At 45.8% G+C, this 21,403-nt stretch overlaps 1 protein-coding gene across 1 annotated transcript; it reads left to right on the top strand.

Moving 5' to 3' along the window:
* The first annotated feature begins 208 nt into the window (after positions 1 to 208).
* On the top strand, positions 209 to 18,538 carry LOC119379256 (cholesterol 7-desaturase nvd-like). Its single transcript, XM_049412097.1, has 3 exons — positions 209 to 284; positions 2,370 to 2,795; positions 18,336 to 18,538. The coding sequence occupies exons 1-3, from the start codon at positions 209 to 211 to the stop codon at positions 18,536 to 18,538; spliced, it is 705 nt and encodes a 234-aa protein (XP_049268054.1).
* The last annotated feature ends 2,865 nt before the right edge of the window (positions 18,539 to 21,403 follow it).

Below are 21,403 nucleotides of genomic sequence, written 5' to 3'. Positions count from 1 at the left end.
CGTGATCAACAAAAACTTCGACTAATTTTCGTTTAGGAGCAAGCGTGAACAATGGTTTTGCAGCCAGAGTCGTCAACGCAGCCTCGCCTCCAGGGGCTGAATTGGCTAGTTTCCCGAGAAGCGGTCTGAGTGGATGGGGACGGGGGATGCTGAGATGTAGGCGAACGGGACTGACGGCGCTGCGGTGAGGGCGAACGGCTATTGGTTAATGGAGGAGCAGCAGGGCCAGCATTGGATGGTTCGGCTTGAGGTGACAGAGGACGAGAGGCGTGTTCGTAGCGGCGGTCAGCATATGGTCGAGGCGATGAATTGCAGCGGTCACGGCAGTGGCGAGAGATATGGCCGATCCGGAAGCATACGAAGCGGTTTGGTCTGTCGTCCGGTGTTCGCCACTCAGACTGGTTTCGGTACCGATTCGCGAAATACTGTCGAGGTGCAGCAAAGGCAATTATCGGAGCGGTAGAGGTGGGACGGGGGCTAACGGCGGATGGGATGGCCATGTTCGCAATTTCTTGGCGAACAACAGCTTGAATGAGCGAGATTGTCAGATTATCATGCGTATAGGAAGGATCACGAGAGCTCGGAGCCATAGCCTCAAGTTTGCGGCGTATGGCTTGCGTCAAATTTGGTGAAGCTGGTTGAAGCAACGGCGCAGGTTCGTTGCAGGAAGAGGTTGAAGCCGTATTAGGAAGCCGATCGAAGCGTTGCACGATGCGCTTGCCTTTTGCTTGTTCAAAGTGGCGGCACTCTTTAATGAGGGAATCAATTGTTGTGCAGCTCTTACAAAGCAAGGAGTTGAATGTCTCGTCGGCAATGCCCGTCATAATGTGTCCGGCCTTATCTGCCTCCGGCATGTTGCCGTTCGTTTTTCGGCAAAGTGCCAGAACGTCCTGAATGTAGGAGATGTACGATTCGGTGGACGTCTGGGCACGGGAGGCTAGCTCCTTCTGGGCTTCTACTTGGCGTCCGATTGGTCTCTCGAAGAGATCACGTAGCCTCTCTTTGCAGATGTCCCAACTCGTGAGCTCGGTTTCGTGCGTCTCAAACTACGCCTTTGCGGCTTCCCCCAGGTAGAATATCACGTTCGCCAGCATAACGGTTGGATTTCACCTGCAACTGTTGCGACGCGCTGGTACATCACCAGCCACTCTTGGATGTCGACCTTGCCAGTACCGGTGAAGATTCCCGGATCACGCAGCGGATACATGACGTATTGCACTGGTGTCGGAGTGTCCGGGACACTGTCGGTAGCCATAGCAGCGGAACCGATGTGACGTCTCCTGCGGAGATCCAGGCCCGACTTTCATAGAGACTACCCAGCAGCTCCACCAAAATGTTACGCGTAGAGTTGCGGTATTCATAGTATATTTACAATACGTAAGAGGTGTAGCGTTGACGCACTATGACAAGTGGAACACCATCGATGTAATGATGATGATTATGTGCTCTAGACATGGCTCATATCCACACTGGGGGATTGGCCATGAATTGTTGATATGAATTTTTAACGTTACAAGTAATGATTACACACAAAATGCAAGCAAACAGCCCGTGACACTTCAACTTCGGCTATTAGTGTGCTGTAGTCCACAGTGGCACAAACACCTATGTGACACTATATTAGGTGCACATGTTTTAGGACTCGTTGGTCACTGGCCTTACTGCTTCTCGTCATGTTTACGCTCCGTATCCTATTTTTTAACTTTTTTGGATTTGAAGTTCATAAATTCACTTTTTTAACTGTGAAATTCAAAATTGTTCATTTACTTTTTTTATTTGGGAAGGTTTACTAAGATATGAGTACACGTTCAAGAAATATCCGTAGTCAATATTAATATGAGTTCCCCACGTACCGCGATGTGTCGCACAATCATGCAGTTACGGTGCATATATCCCCATATTTTTTCCCAGTCATCTGGCATGCTCCTGCGTATGCTAGTCAGGCGCAGCTTCATCTCCTTGCACATGGTATGGGCGTTTTTCCATCTGTACATCAAACATGATCGCTACCGTCGTCAGTGTTTCATTAACACGTCAGTTTTCTGTCGGCTTCGCATGTGGCCATGGGCCATCTAGGCTCACTATATGCACCAGAAGTTATCTTTTCGCCCACTTTACTTTCTTCCCATTTACATCATAATTACTACAAATGAGATCCCATAGACTTTAATTGGCATTATTGTCTGCTGGTTCTCATTAATATTGACCCTTACTACTACAATTTTCTTTACTCTATGACAAATAGCCAACGTTGTATGCGGTTTTTAGCTTAATTAGGCTACCCGTGGTTTAATTAAATAGAACGGCTAATGGCGCCGAGAATATTCCTCCGTAAGGCACGTATATGTACCACACATTATTTCACGCAGTTCCTTCTTTCGTCACGGCAAAAACGTGGATTTGCAAGGAGCTTTGGGGCATGGTGTTCATCTGGTACCACGCGGATGGTGAAGCTCCTTCGTGGGAGATACCAGCTGATGCACTGCCAGGTACATTGGAGCGTGACGCTTCGTGGGGCTTCGAGCACCGAATTCGCACCCACATCCAAGACATCGCCGAGAACGGCGCTGATACGGGACACTTCGATCAAGTACACCGAGCAAGCAGCCTCGTCGATGGCAGGGAATTTCGGAAGACCATGGGCGAGACGTGGAAAGGCCGCATGTTCCAGCACAAATGGACCACCTCTTGGAGACCCCTGAAACATGATGCCATGGTGCACATTGATACTTCCATCTCTATACTTGGCTGGAAATGCGGATACCTGCGCTATCACGTCGAGGCTCGCCAGGCAGGTGAACCTCGTTCTCCTAATGAAAGGCAACTAACGTTGATACTAAATTTAATAAGAAACGCGCTGCTTAGCTGAGTACGTTTGGATTGGGCATAATTCTTTATGTTGAAACGTTCCAACGTACGTTTACACTCTGACCTAAGAATATAGTTGTAAAAATACCCAGAAAGGCTGAAGCTGCGAAATAAAAAGAAATGAAAAAAGATGGCTGATCCCTCTGTCATAGGAATCGGTATAACACGAAAGTGAAACGTGTCGTCACAGGACTAGTTGATTGTTTATAGTGTATTGGTATATGAGAGCTTGTACAATGTATACTGTTCTTTGACAGATGTAGCACCGCTTGATGTGGACGCACTCGTGTTGTCGCCTAGTCGGCGACTAACGCCCATGATTGTTATTTAAACCTTGCGGTAGCTGAAGTTCTTAACGTATAAGTGGACACCGCATATGGTGAATCCTACGCAAAGATGGCATAAACGAGCACATAATGAACACTGATACTCGACATGCACTCCTTCAAAGCGTCGTGAAACACACGCGCGTCGTGTCTTCCGCTAGACTGGCCGTTAATTTTCACAGGGCAAGCGGGGAACGCGGTGAGGCAGCCAGGCGAGCGTCGGAGAATTATTCTCCGATATGTATGGATGCTATGAGCGAGGCTTGGGCTAAAGCCACCACCTCGCGGTGTGTTAAAGCGTTGACGAAATCGCACTTCTATTGGAAACGCGCCGAATGGAACGGTCGTAGCAACGGCGCGTGTTTTTCTTTTTTTCGAGCCTGGTGGCACACATGTCACCACCCCGTTATAAAGGGGACGCTCATAGCATCCATCCATCTATCCAAGAGCACTATGAAAGAAAGTGCGAAAGATAAAAGCCACGTTCATGTAGCCTCCGTTATGTGTTTGGTGGGTAGCTCAGTGGGCTAAACGCCCGCCAGCCAACCTCACCGACCGAGAGATCATGGGTAGTTTTTATTTTCCTTGGCCATCTGATGGCGTGCATTTTGCTGACGTATTTCCGTGACGGAAATATGTCATGAAATTCTTGGTGGACCCCGGCATAAAACACTTTCGTGTTAAAAGCCAGTCTTTCATGCCGAACATCTTGGAAAGAGCGGATGAATATGAGAACCATTGGTATTATTCTAAGACTTCTTTTTTAAAATTTCAGAGCCACGCTGATGTTTTAGAACAAATAACGTCCTTTTAGATGCGAAGCATTTTTTGCGCTGGGCTGTGTCCGTAGTTCCATTGGCGACCGTCCCACCTAGCCTAGCTATCTGAGCGCGCGCAGAAGTCTTCTTCCTCTTGTTCTCCGACCGCCTTGATGATGGTACGTGCAGAGCACTTTAGGAGCCCGTGCTGCCGTATGCTTGGCGTAACGCAGACAAAACCATGTGTGCTGGCACGCGCAAGCGCGTTCGGGCCTGTGTAAGGGGCTGCGTAAGACGCTGTGGCCTCTCCCCCTTACACTCTCTCCCCAACCACGTGATGGCGTCGGGGAACGAGATTCTGCAGACGCGCGATGAACCCGCGAGGCGTGCTCCAACAAGAGTACGGGACGAGCAACAGCAACAGCAACTATAGTGAATTCATGGTATGCTCCACTTCCAAGAACGCGTCAACATCGGGCAAGGTGCCCATGATGAACGGAACTTTTAAGGGCCCCTCACTAGGTTTGACAAGTTTGAGCTGACGAGGGCAATGCATGCACTGGGTATTCACGATTGCGTCTGCCAAAATTTGCAACGCTACGCGCCGCATAAATTGGTCAAATTTCAAGCTGAACGCTGCTTGCCCTTCTTCTCGCGGCCGCGCGCCCAGAGAATGAGGGGATGACGTACATGGTGGAATGGCCCTACGTAGATGGTAGTGCTGTGACCTCGCTCCTCTACGTAGACGACTGTGCTCTGACGTCGCCAACAGTAGCACGTAACACTGCGATAATTATTTGACACGACGTGTAGTTTGTGTAATTTGTTGCTTGAATGGATGGATAAAACTTGAGAGCAATACTAAAACACACAAACGGAATGTGTGCGTTTTCTTTTTTAATTTTTACTGCGAATCGCAGCTAGATTCGAGACTAATCTACCTCCATTTCGCACGCGTTCGTGTTCTCACGCTTTGTGCATTGTGCAAACGCCACCCTTTACCATGAAACTAATTTTCTACCTCGTATCCAGCGCTCATTAGGTTCATTTATCCTCCCGCGTCTAACTAGATGTTCATGCGGTACACTGTTAGTCTCACGTCCGTACAAGTGTCGCAGCTTTCGCGCTCAATAATAGGTTGAAAGCCAAGTGATCGGCGAGGGCGCATTCGGCATAACTTGCAGAGATGAAGCGCAAAGAACGCCGCCACAACACCCCTCGCGTCTCGGGGGCTCGGGCTGGTTCGGGCACGTCATGCGCTCGTGACATTGTGTGCGTATGACGTGTTCATGCGTATGCGTTATGTGATCCTCCTGCTCGAGTGCCGAAGAGGGCAGGGAAGGGATTTGGCTTGCGAAGGCTACACGGTGCGAGCGGCAAGGGTTTGCAGCTCGCCTCCTCGCATCATGGTTTCTCGCCGCTACATATTATTGTTTTATTTCTCAGCTTCTAGCTGACCAATTAGAAAAATTGTTGTGTCATAATGCTCTTTATTGGGCTCGCAACAACTTCCAATGTCCTTCTAAAATTTGTTATGTCACCTGGTGAGGGACCCTTTAAGTCGACCCATGCGCTGCTTCGCATCCCTACATGGTTCCCTTTAGTGGGAGATGGTGTAATTTCTTTTTTATTCCCCCATGCAGCCTCGGTAGCTCGGATTTCTCTTCTACCACCCATGAAAGCTGCGCTCCCTCACTAAATTAGTAAGGGGCACGTGGTCTACTGCCAGCACACTTCTGCAAGTTTGGTTTCCTGGATTTCGGATGTCACGTGGGCAATGATATCTTGCAGGCTGGAAATGGAAAAAACCACAGACTTATGCACAGCACATGCCTTAAAAATCAAAAACATACTGCGAGCGCGAAAAGTGAATGACTCTTCATCCTCTTTACATATCATCATCACTTGTGCATCTTCGTCATCTGTATATATCATCATCAATGAGATTTCGGCTTGAGCACGGCTGAATAAAGCGGTTCCTCATAATACTGATAAGTCGGTGCGCTAAACTTCAAGATCAGTAAATCATCATCATCAGCAGCAGCAGCAGCCTAGTCTGTACAGGTTGTTTCAAGAAATGTGCCGAAACGTCCTCAAAAATAAGGGAAATGGAATATTTAGTCGCTTCCATAATAATTCTTTTTTCTGTAGTGGCAGACATGTTAAGATGGTTAGAGGCATCAGTTACGTCAGTAAGTAAAGAAATTTAATTATTCAACTTTTTAATTAATGGAGGTAGGCGGTCGCACGATATGGAAGAATTGAAGTCCTTTCTGCCAAGAGCCCATCGCCGCTTTGAGATTTCGAAAAAGCGGCCTAGGCAATTCTTGCAGAAAAATGATATTCGACCAAATTCAGCGGCGAAACCGAAGCGGAAATGAGCGCGACTAGCAGACGACCAGAATGACATCACTGTTCACGACGACGATAGCAGTGGTGTTGGTTTTTCAATATTCATTAACGTGCGTGCGCCATGCGTGTTATAATCCCAAGCACAGCCCGCGCACACCCGAAGAGAAATTGATCGATGCATGATAAAACGGCGCTCGCTCATTCTGGGCGTCTCAGAATACGTCAGTAGCACTCTTCCGTGTTTCGGTTTTGGTTTCCCCGGCGAAATAGGTCAGATTTCATCACTCTGCAAAAATTACCAGTGGCCGCTCTTTCGAAATCTTAAAGCGGGAATGGGCTCGTCGCAGGAAGGGCTCGAAGTCTTCCACTTGACCCTACCAACTGTCTCGACTAATTAAAAAAGTTAATTAGTTTAACTTATTTAACCACTTGCGTAATCAACGCCTCTAGCCATCTTAAGATGTCTAGTGCTACAGAAAAAGCAGTGGTGAAGGTGGCGAGCCCATATCCAACTTCCCTTATCTTCGAGGATTTTCGAACACATTTCTTGAGACCCTGTATATATGTCCACTGCAGGACCAAGGGCCTTCCAAATGATCTCCGTTTCACCCTGTGCTGCACAGGCCATTTTATTCATGCTAACGTTTTGATTTCATCCCCCCACCTGAGTCTCAGCCGTCCTAAGCTGCTTTTGTCATCGCTTTGTATCAATTCCGTCGTTTTCAATGACCACCGATTGTCAGACCTGCGCGTAATGGGTCCCGCCCAGGTCCTTTTTTTTTTTTTCGCTTAACATCCACTACAATGTCGCGTACCACTGTTTGTTCTCTGATTCATTATGCTGCCTTCAGGTCGCTTAATGTTGCGCCTGTCAATTGTCTTTCCATCACACGCTGCGCGGTCCTTAACTTTTTCTCGAGTCTCCTTGTTGTCCTCCAAGTTGTATGTCCGTGCAGTTAATTGAAGCCAGCGACCAATATGTCCGTAGGTAGCACTTTTTTTGTCCAATTGCAAAAAGTTGTCGAAACCACTTTGCTCCCACCTTTCTCATTTATAGGTCGTCTTGAATAAATGCACCAACTCTCATAGTGATTACCGGTTGTGTATCGAGTCGGCACAGATTTTACTATATGCGGCCAAGTCCACAGATAGCGTTCATATTTGCTCCACAGAGGCAAAAGCAGGCATTTAAATGGGTCTGTAAATTCAACACCTATGCATGACTAGTTTAAATATGACAACCCGGCATTTATTAGTAGAAATGAAGGGCCGCCGTCACTCAACGTTCGAGACATCATAAATATACCGCGCACGTTTTCCTTGGAAAAACCGCAAAGAGATCGTGGTCCTGTGCTCTTCGCCATTGAACATTCTTAGCCTAACATTGTAGGTATTGCGGTGGTAACGTTGAAATTCAGCAAGAAAAATAGGCCCAGGGTATACGTAGCCAACTTTTCCCTAAATATCTATAAAAAAATGTTGCATAATATACCGTGCAATTTGCAGATAATAACTCAATACTAATAAGTACACCCTCGTCTCCTTGCTTGACCACATTCTTGATCGTACCTTCCTGATTTTCATGCTTTTATTTGGTGTTGCTCAGTATTTATGAATATTTGCTAAGATATATTGACGAATGCATCTTGTACCCTTTGTCTGATGAAGGGCTGCTGCTATATTTACTTAATAAAATACAATTTCTTAACCGATAAAAGCAATATAGAAAGGCTTCTGGCACATTACCTCAGTAATAATATGGATGTGATCTACTGTACAATGCACTGCATCCATCCCGCTCTTTGGGATGACTAAAAACAGGTTTTGGCCCGATTTTATTTTAATGTACTACATTTATGCAGTGCCGAAAGCGAGATGCGTCTATATTTCGTTTTCAATCGCTGGCTTTTTCCTTCATATGGATCAGTTTGATTTTGGTGGCCTTCTACCTACCTGTGTAATTGTGTACAACTTTAGATATACGCGGTATTTCCTCTCCAAAGGCGCATGCGCGCAAGCCTGCACTAATGGGCGCGCACTCCAGACTGACGTCATGAGGGGGACGGCCGGTGACCCCGCCTTTGGAAAACATTGCCGAGTTCATGAGCGGAACTATTTCTTTAGTCGTGGAGGCGATCGGCTGCCGCGCTTCGGTTGCCTGGGCGGGCCTCACCGGACTTCTTAAACGGACACTAAAGTGAAACAATAAATTGGTTTAGATTGATAAATTGTACTCCGAGAACTCTAATATCGTTAACTTAACCGTCACAAGTTTATTAATACAGGGGCAAATCAAAGTTCGCGCCATAATCTCCGCACGTTGCGCCGTGGATTTCAAAGTGTATTTGTCGTATATTGGCGACAGCCGCTCAACATAATTTCCTAAAAGTTGGTGTATTAAGTCTCTGGCCCCATCATAGGTCAATGTACTTCATATTTACCGATTAGGAACTATGTCGGCCCTAGTAGACGCCGTCAAAACCTTTGACGTGCCGGCGTTTGGTGCGGGAATTTCAAGGTGGCGTCGCCACCCACCTTTTCTTTTTGCGCGTTTTCTCGCTTATCAAGCGTCTTCTCGCGGCAAACGTGAGGGTTTTGTAATTGTGGAAGAGTAATTTACTAATAATAGAAAAATCGTTTTTCTCTTTAGTATCCCGTTAAGTTGTATCCGACCATAGAGTTTCTTACTCTAATACCTAGAGTTGCAATCTGGTGCTAGGGTTTATGCGGGCTTTTTCAGCGGCGCTTGAGCCACCATGGGAATGATGGGAAGTACAGGCTCTGGATCTGCTTCGGATGGCTTTCGTTCTTGAGATTCGCGACGCTTGCTTGCCGAGTGCAAAACAAAGTGATATGAGGTTATTTCCCATTAAAACTTGCTTCATTCTTTTGTACGTAAAACTTATTGCAAAAAGTTTGCGTGACCGTACGATAGAAGTGAAACGTGGACAAATTTCAACCACCAGGGTATGCACCAGGGTTTGCTCTACAAATCTATTCCAAATTTGGCATCACGATATAATGAAATATTTTTTACAACACGTGAAACAAATACGCTTGTTTTTCCCTCGAAAGTACGCGCTATCTATTTATGGAAATAACAGTACTGTAATGAGTGAAAAACACTTAACGTATCGTGCGCTGCGATGCCGGGTGCGTCCGTCCAAGTGGCCTGCCCCCCACGCAATTGTCGTTTTGTTGCGAAGTCGAGTCAGAGGAGCATGACGGTGCGTCTACTTAGCTTCGCCGTCGTTTTGCAGTCGACTGGAAAGAGTTTTGAGAAGATAGCGCTTATCACAAAACGTGAACTCTATGCAATTTCCTGCGCTGGCATGAGACGCTACATCTATGCGCAGCGGTGCGTGCACGATGCTTTGTTAAATCTGTCAACCACAACATGTAAAGCTGCAACGGCGCAGCAAATCAAGAGATCTAGCGGTCTTCGGCCTCTTTGAACGCAAAAGGCGCTGCTTGAGTACTTTGCAACGCACACCCCTACCAACGCCTCGCGAAGAACGAAACTGAAACTGTGGAAAAAGATCCGTGGACAGTTCTCTAGCTAACGCTATCCAATCCGAGCCTGTACTTCTCATCATTCCCGTGGTCATAGAGTTTCCTACGATTACCTATAGAGGGAACTCTGACGCTGCGATAGTTCAGCCACCAAGGGAATGATGGGTAGTACACGGATGTGCCTAATCTTCGTGCTTACGGCTGCGAACGCACTTTTGGCTTTGTTTATTGCTGTGTTCTGGCGTTCGTTTTGGATAAAAGAATAGACTGTTGGGAACTTCGTTACCAGATTTGAATTGGGGAGCCTAAAAAGGTTAAAGTGGTGAAGTGGAAGAGCTGACTTTTGCTGAACTTCCTCTTGAGACAAAGCAGATGCAGCCGACGCGGAGCCAAACGGAGCTGAAAGAATGAAGTTTAGAAAAATCCGTGTACTGCCCATCATTACCATGCTGGCTGAAGAGCCATGCGTTGCAGCTCTCATAGACACTAGCGCCAGCGTTCCCTCTAGTGTATCTATAGGAAGCTCTATGCCCATGGTGGCTCAACGATCGCAGCGCCAGTTTCCTCTCTCGGTTATTGTATGAAACCAGGGGCGTAGCCAGGGGGTGGGGGTTCAACCCCCCCCCCCCGAATTTTTTCAGTTTTGCTTGCGTATATATACACGCGTAAATACAAACGCACGCACGAACATACATAAAGTATGGTTGAATTCCCCCCCCCCCCCCGAAAAATATTTCTGACTACGCCCCTGTATGAAACTCTATGTATCCGACTAAAGTACAATTGAAGTTTTGAAGCAATGCAAGTAAATTTTCGCAAGCTTTTAGGTATAGGGACGCTTTCATTTTTGAATATATGAAGTACTAAACCTCCACCCGCCACTTTTTCTCGGGACATATTTTACGACGCCCATCGGACCTCATCGCTTGTTACCAATGGCACTTCTTTACCGCATTCTTCGCCCGCCACGATGCTGTATAGTGGTTATGGCACTTGACTGCTGATCCGAAGGTCGCGGAATCGAATACCAGCCGGCGGCCGCATTTTGGTGGAGGAAAAATGCTAGAGGCCCGTGTGCTTAGGTTTAGGCGCACGTTAAAGAACACCATCAAAATTTCCGGAGCTCTCCACACGGCGTCTCCCAATATCATATCATGGTTTTGGGACGTAAAACGCAAACAGTTAATATTATTGTTACCCCATTTTTCATTCCTTCGATTCTTATTATTGACGAAGACACTAATAGCCACGTGAACTCATTACTTAAGGTGGCCGCGATCCGCATCTTCCAAGTATTTCGTTAACATGCGGTGCCTTATTCACCGCGCTCTTGCATCACCCGCTCCAGTGACTGCGTTACCCGCCACTGCAGGTGGTTATGGTGCCCGACTGCTGACCCAAAGGTCGTGGGGTCGAATCCCGGCCATGGCCGCCACATTTCAATGGAGGCGAAAATGCTTGGCCCGTGTACTTAGATTTAGGTGCTCGTTAAAGAACCCCAGGGAGCCGAAATTTCCGGAGCCCTCCACTATACGGCGTCTCTCACAATAATATCGTAGTTTTGGGACGTGAAACCCCAGTAGTTATTATTATTATTATTGTTGTTATTATTATTATTATTATTATTATTATTATTATTATTATTATTATTATTATTATTATTATTATTATTAATAACGGCGTTCTTTCTGTCATATTCTGAGCGGTGGTGTTGGCCAGAGCACGGCCGAAACGTCAAAACATTAAAAAAGAAGACATTTGCGTAAAACGAGAACAAGAGAGTAGTGGCGCGTGACCAGCCTTTTTTACAGGAACACGAAAACTTTCCGCGCATTATGCACACAGCCGTGTCCTGCACATGCGTTATGCAGTACACTCTTAATCAAGTCCTGGCTAACGCATGCCCTGTAGGCGGGACGCTTCAAAACTCAGGAAAACTCCCGGCTATAGTAGGGATTCGAAAAGGAGTTAGCCGTGACAAGTGTATATAAAAAACGTGCACCCTTCACCGCCGCCTGCAGTATTAGTGGCGCGTCGGTGTGGGCCGCGTAAGTGAGAATCCTGGCTACAGCTCACCGTATGCTCCCGCGTGTTATAACTTGTCGGCGCAAGCGTCGGTGTATACGCATGCGCCGACAGCGTCAGCCGCAAAGGCGAGCTATGCTGCGAGGAGGTATACGCATGGAGCTAACTACGCACCCTCTCTTGCGTGCGTGAGAGAGAATAGGGGCTGCTACGCTCTCCGTTGCACTCCGCTTCTGCTGTTTTTGCGGGAAGGAGGTAAAAACGAGAGTTCGAAGATATTGTGCGATGGGAAGGGGGTTGCGTTTTTGGCGCGAGTGGTTAGTTTTAGCGCATTCTACGAGAGCGGCGGATGTTTAATAGGTTGGTGTGGTTTGTTGAGCGTGCCGCGTGAGCCGGTACTCGGCCGCCATGGAAAAATTCTCTTATCTCAACATTAAGGGGGTGTTGCGAGGACATAGCGACATCCCCTTGCACGTGAAATGGCTACACGCAAGCAGTTGCAGGATTACACGACGCTTTCGCGCCATTTCTGTCTCGCTGGTGCGCTCACTGCGGACACAGCCCGGCGCATCGTACCCGCCTGGGTGAGTGCTCTTCTTTCTTCACACATATGCTCGTGCTGTTAGCGTTCACATTGTTGCATGCTTGCGCTGATATATATGAATGACGGTATTGAGCTGCCAGAATATTCTTTTGACGGCTTTTGAAATAACTATACGAGTATGCGTACGAGTAACTATACGAGTATACGAGTACTTATCTTTGTTGTAATCGTCATCCGTCTCTATAGTCACGCACGTGTTGTCGTGCTGGTCGCATTTATTGTGAACTCTCATACAGTTCAGAGGCTTTCGTCGCTCTTGACAGGTGTCACTGAGAAAATCACTTCGTGTTGCTTGACAAGCTGTGTAATTTTAGCTCTCGCATGGCTTCTTATCTTTCGGCTAGCAACTGTCCTCTGCATTTATGGTCAATGATACAATGCGGCAATCAAAGGAAGCATATTTTTGCTAGCAGTTGAATGATGTTAGGACATCCTTTCATGGTAGGTCGTTATACTTCGCATTTACATTTCTTTGATTACCTTTGGGAAGCGGAAAAGTTTTTCCGCAATCAAAAAGTAATAAAACTGCACTTACGAGCACCGAAGACGTTAGTACCGTTTCATTGGATCAGGCGCTCATAGATACTAGCGGCATCTCTTGTTTTTAGCAGGAAAAATCAGCAATTTGACTTTCTGAATAGCGACAGTCTTTAAAACGCATTTTGCTGCCTAATTTCTAACAAGTTTTAAAGCCAGCCTCATTCATGCTCGTGAATACACTTGCGTATTTACTGTGCCCCTTCAATGATTTCTGTGGTTTCGGGTCACATTTGCCCATTGGTCTTATGCAGTGCCAAGTCAAGTGTGGACAAGTACATCAGTGCATCATGCACCAGCTGTGGTGCCTGTGAAAACTGCTGATCTCGATGAAGGTAAAGTAATGCGTCGTATGTAATTAGACGTTAGCTAGTTGATGGCATTTTTGTTCTCTCATCCATCATTTCATGCGATGCAACAGCGATATATAACCGTGGATGCATAAAAGTATTGTTGTTTTCGTTGGCAGCTTATTATTTATGTTGGATTGCTCATTGTTAATGTTATTACAGAGAAGTGAAGTTCATACAGCAGTCGTAATAAGGGATATAATTGTTGTTCATCCTCGTGATAGTATACACAGAATTTGAATACCTTTGCAGGTGACAAAACCTTCTGACACAAGAGCCAGGCGCAGTTTTATCGAGCAACTGGCAAGGAGCGCACACCTTGCAGGTTTTCCAGCAGCAGCAGCAGCAACACCGGCCGTGGCGTTGTTTACAATGCCGTAACTGAGCACACGATCTTTCTTTTTGTGTTTTTTATTCATTTTCTTTTTTTTTTGCTTTTCACTCCCATCTAAATATCGCCGCCGCAGCCGAGCATTGACCTGCAGCAGCGAATTAATTTTTAATCATGCATTGGCTGCTACCATTCAAATATTCGCCGTGACTGTCATTCACCTGATATGGAAGAAAATTCGCTTGCGATATTGTGCTTTTGCAATATTGTGCAATATTGTGCAACCAAGTTTTAAGCCAAGTTTGCCTGCCACTTTATTTAACGAATGAATCGTGAGTCTATTGTAAAACTGCTTTCATTGTACGTGATTCTCATCAAATTGCGACTGTGCTGTGGTTTTTACTTGCAGCCGACAATCGAAACAGCTAGCTTCAACTTTAAGAAAAACTGGAAGTTTCATGGAGAAGTTCAACAAGGTCAAAGTCATACTCGGTCAGATGTGCAATGCCCGCATGTATTTCGTGGAGATCGATGAGTATTTCTGAGGAAATCATGCTAAGCTTTTTCTCATAGCTATAGTAAGTTTATGGTTAAAACACTATTAGAAAGCTTCATTAGCAACTTCTGAAAACACTTTCATATTTGTAACTTCTGTGACGCTGTCTACACAAAATTCGTCAAGGTGTATAACAGATTGAAAACGTCCGTTTACAGTTTTTGTGTGATGGGCGAAAACACCAGGTGATCTAAGAACACAACGTCGCATGTATCCTCTGCTTTTCTTTTTTTTTTTCGTCAGGATGACATGACAGCAGCCCGCCCATCGCCTGACCGCAGAATTTGGAGGGAGTACTACAACAAGGCGTTCTACTGCGATCAAGTGCAAGGGAATGTGAAACTTTCGGTTGGCACACTTCTAGAGAAAGCCCTTATTTGGTGCTTGACGATGTACTATATTAAGGACCTCACATATCCAACTGTGTATTCTCAATACTTCGTCTTGTGCTGAGTATAATGAACCCAGTTGTTTCCCAGGTGTTTTAACGGCAGGAAGCTGCTGAAGACATTGACAAGATCAAAGGTATTCGTTAAGCACCAGAATATATTTGTCCGAAAAAAACATCGGATGGCACGTTTATCGTTTCCTTCAGCGCTGAGCATTGCTTTTAGCGCTGTTTGTATTTTTTTACAATAAATACTTATTTTTACACGTGAGCAGTACCTGTTTCTCGCATGCTTATGCACGCTAGACACAGCAGGTACTGTTGAACTATGAAGCTGGTATGGTCCGTCAAGTCATTCTCAAATGATTCCGCTGAACGGTACATTTATGGGGAACGCGGTGCGTCCATGCTTTAACCACCGCTACTAAAAAAAAAAAACGATGCGAATTTTTATACGCATGTCTAAACACACTGCATGCTTATAGTTTCCAAGCTCACTGTTAATGGTCAATCTAGGTACCCATCAAGGGGTAAATGAGCGCAAAAACGCTCCTATGTGATGTAATCGGTTCACGTTAAAAAATCCACGTGGTTAAAATTAGGCAGTATTAGCATACGCTACCCAGAGCTTCGTGTGCACAATTTCTTGTGTTTGTTGCCACTGCACATCTGTCAAAGACTAGACACTTGTGTACGCACGTTACTTTCCGAATACAGTATAGCGTACGTGCCCAGCCATCGCAACGTCTGCGCACACAATTCTAAAACTCTGTTAGCCAACAATCAACCACTACACGGCGTGCCACTTGACGTCAAGGGAGTCCGCATTACGGATACCGCAACCTGACTGCTTTCTTCGTTCTTGTGCATGCCACAAACACACAAAAATAGTAATGAAGACGCTGGATAGGATCAATGGGGGATTAGTGAAGAGACCTTCGTCCTCAAGTGGACATAAAATAGGCTAGTAATGATGAAAAACAAAATGCTTCCTTGGACAAATGCTCGAATCGTTTGCCGTGAAATGTATATATCTAATTTAATGCTCTACTATTAGTAACCGCATGCTGTCGAAATCAAATGCAGGCAGTAGAGCTTCCACGAGGTGTTCTAGATTTCGCAATACCATTCACTCTTTTCTCCTAAATCCGCGGTAGGCAATGTCTAAGTCTGGAAAACAATATTTGCATAATTAAATTACCATCCTCTGGAACGTACATATGTGCCAGCGCGAAGTGCGCACGCCTGTGGGTGTACCTCGTAATAACATCGCCGCATTGGCTAAAAAGTTCAGAATTCGTTAAACACCCTCATGTTCGACAAATGGCCACTCTACGTTAACTTTCTTACGATAATATGTCATAATTTAGCAGTTTCAGTTCCTCGCAACGACTGCCACACTGAGGTGCAACCGCTTTGTATGTGCGCAATAAAAAAATCCGCGCAAACTCTGCAACACTAGAACCTATTACTCGATGGTGTCAAATTCATTTCCATTAATGCACCACTCTACTATGTTCTGGATTTCTGCTGTACGCAACGCCTCTCAGTAATCCGCACATAAAAAATTAAGTGCGTGTATACGTAAAACACTCCAAAAGGCTATCCCATGCACTCTAGCACAACAAACTAACATTCCCCAGTCGCGTGCGCATGCAAATGCAGCTGTGTGGATGTAGCTCGTAAATGTTTGCGTGTTCAGCCGTATTAATCACGGCGAGATTTGTCAAACATTTATCAAAAGGTGAGACTTGTACACAGTTAGGCACTGCATGCCCATGAAAGTGCCGTTCGCACCAATACTATACTTAGTACATTGCATGGACTCGGGCTTCCAGAAAATGTTTCAGTAAACTTATGTGAAAAATATAGCATCATCCAGTGTGATTTTAGCGCGATCTCAGCTTTGAGACGAGTATGAGGTGATTTAAATAGCGCGGCGGGACCGCTATATCAGCGTGAATCTAGAAGTTCTCAAAAATATAGCCACTGATGGAGACGTAACAGAACGCCACAAATATTTCTGCGATAAGTGCTGCCGCATATAAGATCCAGTCCATGTTAGCATCATATTCCTGCCTGCGCACTGCCAACACCACCTATACTGTTGGCACTGCGCGCCTGAGAACGGCAAACGGCGAGCCGCGTCTCCAGCGTGCAAAGCCCAATTCACGAGTCACGTACGCCGCGCGAGTGGCGTCCAACATAAACGGCATTTCCTCCGGGGCGCAGTCCGCCGAGCGACCGCGTAGCTGCATGCATTCAGCGCCAGCTCCTCGCTTCCATGGTCGACGCAAGTGTCGGCCACATTTTTCATTGAAGCTAAAATAATGTCTACTGGTATAGTGTCATTCATTTGAGGGGAAGCGACGTGCACTATCCAACGTTTAGAGCCAAGAGGAGTTCCTTTACAAGTGAAGTTCATCTGCAGTGCGTGCACGGCGCACCGCACCTGCTCGGGCGTGTTCGAATATTGTATATATGGCTGACAATACCACGATTATCAGCGCATGTTCATCTCAGTGTGTAATTATTGCGGGGAGAGGGTCGAGCCAACGACGGTAACAGGTAAAACATCCTGGCATATGAGCGTGAGCGGTTTGTTCTGAAGCACGGTCGACTACGGCTTCGAAATAAACTGAATAGGCTTAGTGACGATATCGGCTACCGGCCTGGTAACCATCGGCGGTGAAGCGGCCAGCGACGTTACTGAGAACACGGTGATTCTCCGTCGGTAATCGGCTACGTCGGTGTGCGGTTGCCGTGGATGGATTCCGAGCACACGTTCCACAGCAAGCGAATCTTGACGTTGAAAACTCGTTCAGTCCACGAAAGGCAACAGGCTGACGGCCAACATGAATAGAACTCGGATATTATGCACGCCAAAATTCTTTAAATGTCACTGAGGCGCCAGTGCCAAATGTATGCGGAACAGTTTTATCTTCTTTACCAAGCACGCAAATTCGCTTGAAGCATGCTCCCAGCAATAACTTGAGTGACGCCGTATATAGTTTCACGAATGTCATTTAAAAAATGTCTCCTTACGTATCAGTGAACGCTACATGCATAATAACGACCTCCACTGCACTAATACGCCAGAGCGTGTAGCGACACATTGGTGCATATAAACCCCCGTACTTTTATCACTGTGGCCGCGGCGTGACGTGGTGTAGTGGTTAGCGTACGCGCTTGCTGATCGAGTGTTCGCGAGTTCGAATCCGCGTGTGTTTATTGTGAATTTTTCTGTGGTTTACTTCTGATTGTAATATGTGTGTATGGATTATGTATGTCATAAAACATGTGTGTAAGTCTCCAAATACCCCGAATACAGCTTAAAAGGTGACCTAAAATCTAATTTTTTTTTCGCCGCTTCGTACACCGCCTATAGCTAGGACGCGCCGCAGCTGGGACGCACCGTAGGTAGGACTCCCCGTAGCCAGGACACCTGGTCACGTGGAACGAGGAGATGTCTATAGGCGGCCTTCAACTAGCCGGGATTCGAGACAAAAAATCTCCGGCCTATATTGAGTCCCGCCTATGAGATGAGCCGCTGAGAAAGCTACTACGCCGAGGGACGGCTACGGGTGGCACCGCCTACAGGTTGTGCCGGCTAAACAGACAGTCTATAGGCGTTAGATTTTTCGTCTCGTTTCCGGGCTATAGACTGCCACTTTAAGCAGGACTTGATTAAGAGTGTAATGTCTTTATGTCGGTTACCCTGGTGCAGGTAGGTCCAGCCCTGGTCATCATCCGCCTTCGCGGCCGGAAACTAAGTACATGCTCATCCAGTGCCTAATCCCCGAAGGACCACTCGATATTAGGGTGGTGCACAAGGTCTTCTTTCAGCCTCGGATGAGCTGGCTTGTACGATGGATCTACATTATGTCACTACGAAACATGGTATGTGAAAGTAGAAAACCGCACGACTGACTCTGTAAAACGTAGCTGAGACATTCGAAACATGAAGTTGTTCACTACGGCTAATGATACTATGGACAAGTGCCCTTTTCGTTCTCTCCAGATCATTTTGTCTGTTCTCATTTGGGAATTTTGCATGCAGTGTACGCTGTGGTTTAATGACTCTGTTTCAGTCTGCACTAATATTAAGCATCTATAGCGGTTGCAACCATGACGTCCTCAAAAGTCTTGCTACCGCGCACTCGCCGCGCGCGCTCAATCACAAGCAAGCACACACGCACTCGAAAGGATGACCCTTTTACCTTCGATATTCGAGTATACACGGTTGACGCCATAGCTGCTGCTGCAGGTAGTTAGTGACCTTGGAATGCATTCTGGCTTCGCGAGCATGTGCAGTTTTTTGTGATCACTTCCAGTGAGTCTGCGCCGGATCGAGCGTGACTGTAGAAATGCGCTATCATCGAATGTAATTTAAATGATTCCAGAGAGCCAGTTAATAGTGAAATGAACTGATGATGTGTGGTGTTTAATGACCAAAGGCCAAATCTTGCCACAGAATGCCCGGAGATAAGAAACTTTTATTGTAACAACGTATCTGAAAGTGGACTGTAGAATGGGATAGATAGATAGATAGATAGATAGATAGATAGATAGATAGATAGATAGATAGATAGATAGATAGATAGATAGATAGATAGATAGATAGATAGATAGATAGATAGATAGACAGACAGATAGATAGATAGATAGATAGATAGATAGATAGATAGATAGATAGATAGATAGATAGATAGATAGATAGATAGATAGATAGATAGATAGATAGATAGATAGATAGATAGATAGATAGATAGATAGCACGTATAGCATATACACGGCAGGAGAGCCTTGCCGACATGAAGTTTTGCGTAAGTGCACAAATGGTCGCGTCGCTTTCCCCGGAAGATGTGCACAGTCAACCGTGCACTACGTGTGATTCGTTCACGTTACATTGAGCACCTTACATTGGCAATATTCGAATCTTTGTGCACAGGATGCAGCATTTCGGATAATTCATCGTCTACCTAGCCTGCTGATGTACCGCTTTTATGGCTGTTTGCAAGTTGATGGTTGTACCTGTTGACGTTAACTTCCAATCCCCTAAATTCTATATTTATGTTTTACAGTTCCTATTGTACAATTCATACAATTCGTACTGCAGTAGTTTATTCTCAATGTAACTTAGTTTTAGTCTTTACGAAGCTTCACGTTTCTTATCTCACCCGCCGTGGTGGTCTAGTGGTTACAGTCCACGACTGCTGACCCGAAAGTCGCGGCCATGGTAGAGGGCCATGTTCTTAGGTTTAGGTGCACGTTGAAGAATCGCAGGTGGTCAAAACTTCCAGAGCCCTCCACTACGGCGTCCCTCATAATCATATCGTGGCTTTGGGACGTAAAACCACAACAATTGTTATATTATTACGTTTCTTATCTCTATCCATTTCATTCTATTTCGTATCCGTGCGTTCCAAGAGAACCGCTGCTATTACTATTGTTAATATTATACTTAATCTAGGCTTAGCAAGCTAATTATATAATCCAATTTTGTCACTACGTGATGCCAGCTAGCAATAAAAAGAGTGTTCCACACTCGCCGTCATGGCTGCGAGCGGCGCTAGCTAACGCTGCCAGGCGTGCACAAACAAAAATACCCAATAAAGAGGATGGAAAAGCGACCGCCGCTGTAGCTCCATTGGTAGAGCATCGGACCCGTTATCCGAAGTTTATAGGTTCGGTCTCTACCTGCTTCAAGTTGATTTTTCGTCCCTTGTAACTGCTTTCCATTTATGTCATTATTACTATACTAGAGAGAAAAAGTTACAACATGTAAGTAATATCCCTAACATCTTCCTCAACTTCATTGTCAGTTGGCTTCATTAGGTTGTGACCTGGAATGACCTTAATAAATCGAGCAGTGACACCATAGATCGGGTTCACAAAAAAACTAAAAACCTGTGGAGGGGCGAAGCATGCTGTGTGCGCCTGTGCTTCCCACAGCAAAATCGCTGCTAATGGGCAATGAGAAAGAGAAGAAAGATTAGACACAGAGACCCGCAGTCCGCTTTTAGTTAAGGTGCGCGCTGCGAATCTTTATTGTTCAACTACGCACAACAGAAATCTCCCACCGGCACTACATTGCAGGTAGAGATCCAGTGCCTATATATACGGGGTGGCCGGTGAACGGTTGTGCAGAGCGAGCAGTCGGTTTTTAGGGGCGAAGCACCTTATGGTCTAGGCTTGTCTGTTGTGTGGTGTCCGTGCTCACGGAACAGCACCGTGTAAAATCCCACCCAAAAAAGGTTTAACAATATATTAATATCAATCACAACTGTGACGAAACAATATACAACACTACAAGCACAAACCCTTTATATTAGTCGGCGACTTCAACGTACACATTATGGACCTTAGGACCAAGCTTTGTCGTCTTCTCTTTATGTCACTTTATGTCACTAAATTTACATTATATGGGGCAACGCTCGGGTAACATATGTGTGACACAAAAAAAGTTTCAGTAGTATACTAATATCAATCATAATTGTGACAGAACAATATAAACTCCTACAAACACAAACCCTGCATACTAGTCGGCGACTACAACGTAGACATTATGGGCCTTAGGACCCAGCTTCGCCCACCCGTCATCATTCACTTCGTAGAGATGCGTTCCATTTTTTAACACGAAAGTGTTTTATGCCGGGGTCCACTAAGACTTCAGTGACGTATTTCCGTCACGGAAATGACATAGAAAAAATATACACAATCAGATGGCAAAGAAAAAAAGGTGCCGTCAACGGGCATCGAACCCACGACCGCTCGGCCGCAACGACAGATGCC

The sequence above is a fragment of the Rhipicephalus sanguineus genome, chromosome 1, assembly GCF_013339695.2.
Source record: "Rhipicephalus sanguineus isolate Rsan-2018 chromosome 1, BIME_Rsan_1.4, whole genome shotgun sequence".
NCBI classification, from domain to species: domain Eukaryota; kingdom Metazoa; phylum Arthropoda; class Arachnida; order Ixodida; family Ixodidae; genus Rhipicephalus; species Rhipicephalus sanguineus.
Note: the sequence above shows the minus strand (reverse complement) of the source record. Positions and strands in the feature narration are given on the sequence as shown.

What these genes read in the sequence shown, in the direction of transcription:
- LOC119379256 (XM_049412097.1), top strand. Translation starts at nt 209, where the DNA reads ATGGAGGAGCAGCAGGGCCAGCATTGGATGGTTCGGCTTGAGGTGACA. An exon ending in GAGGCGTGTTCGTAGCGGCG is followed by an intron (nt 285 to 2,369) that starts GTCAGCATATGG and finishes TATTTCACGCAG; the next exon opens with TTCCTTCTTTCGTCACGGCA. An exon ending in CGTCGAGGCTCGCCAGGCAG is followed by an intron (nt 2,796 to 18,335) that starts GTGAACCTCGTT and finishes ACCCTGGTGCAG; the next exon opens with GTAGGTCCAGCCCTGGTCAT.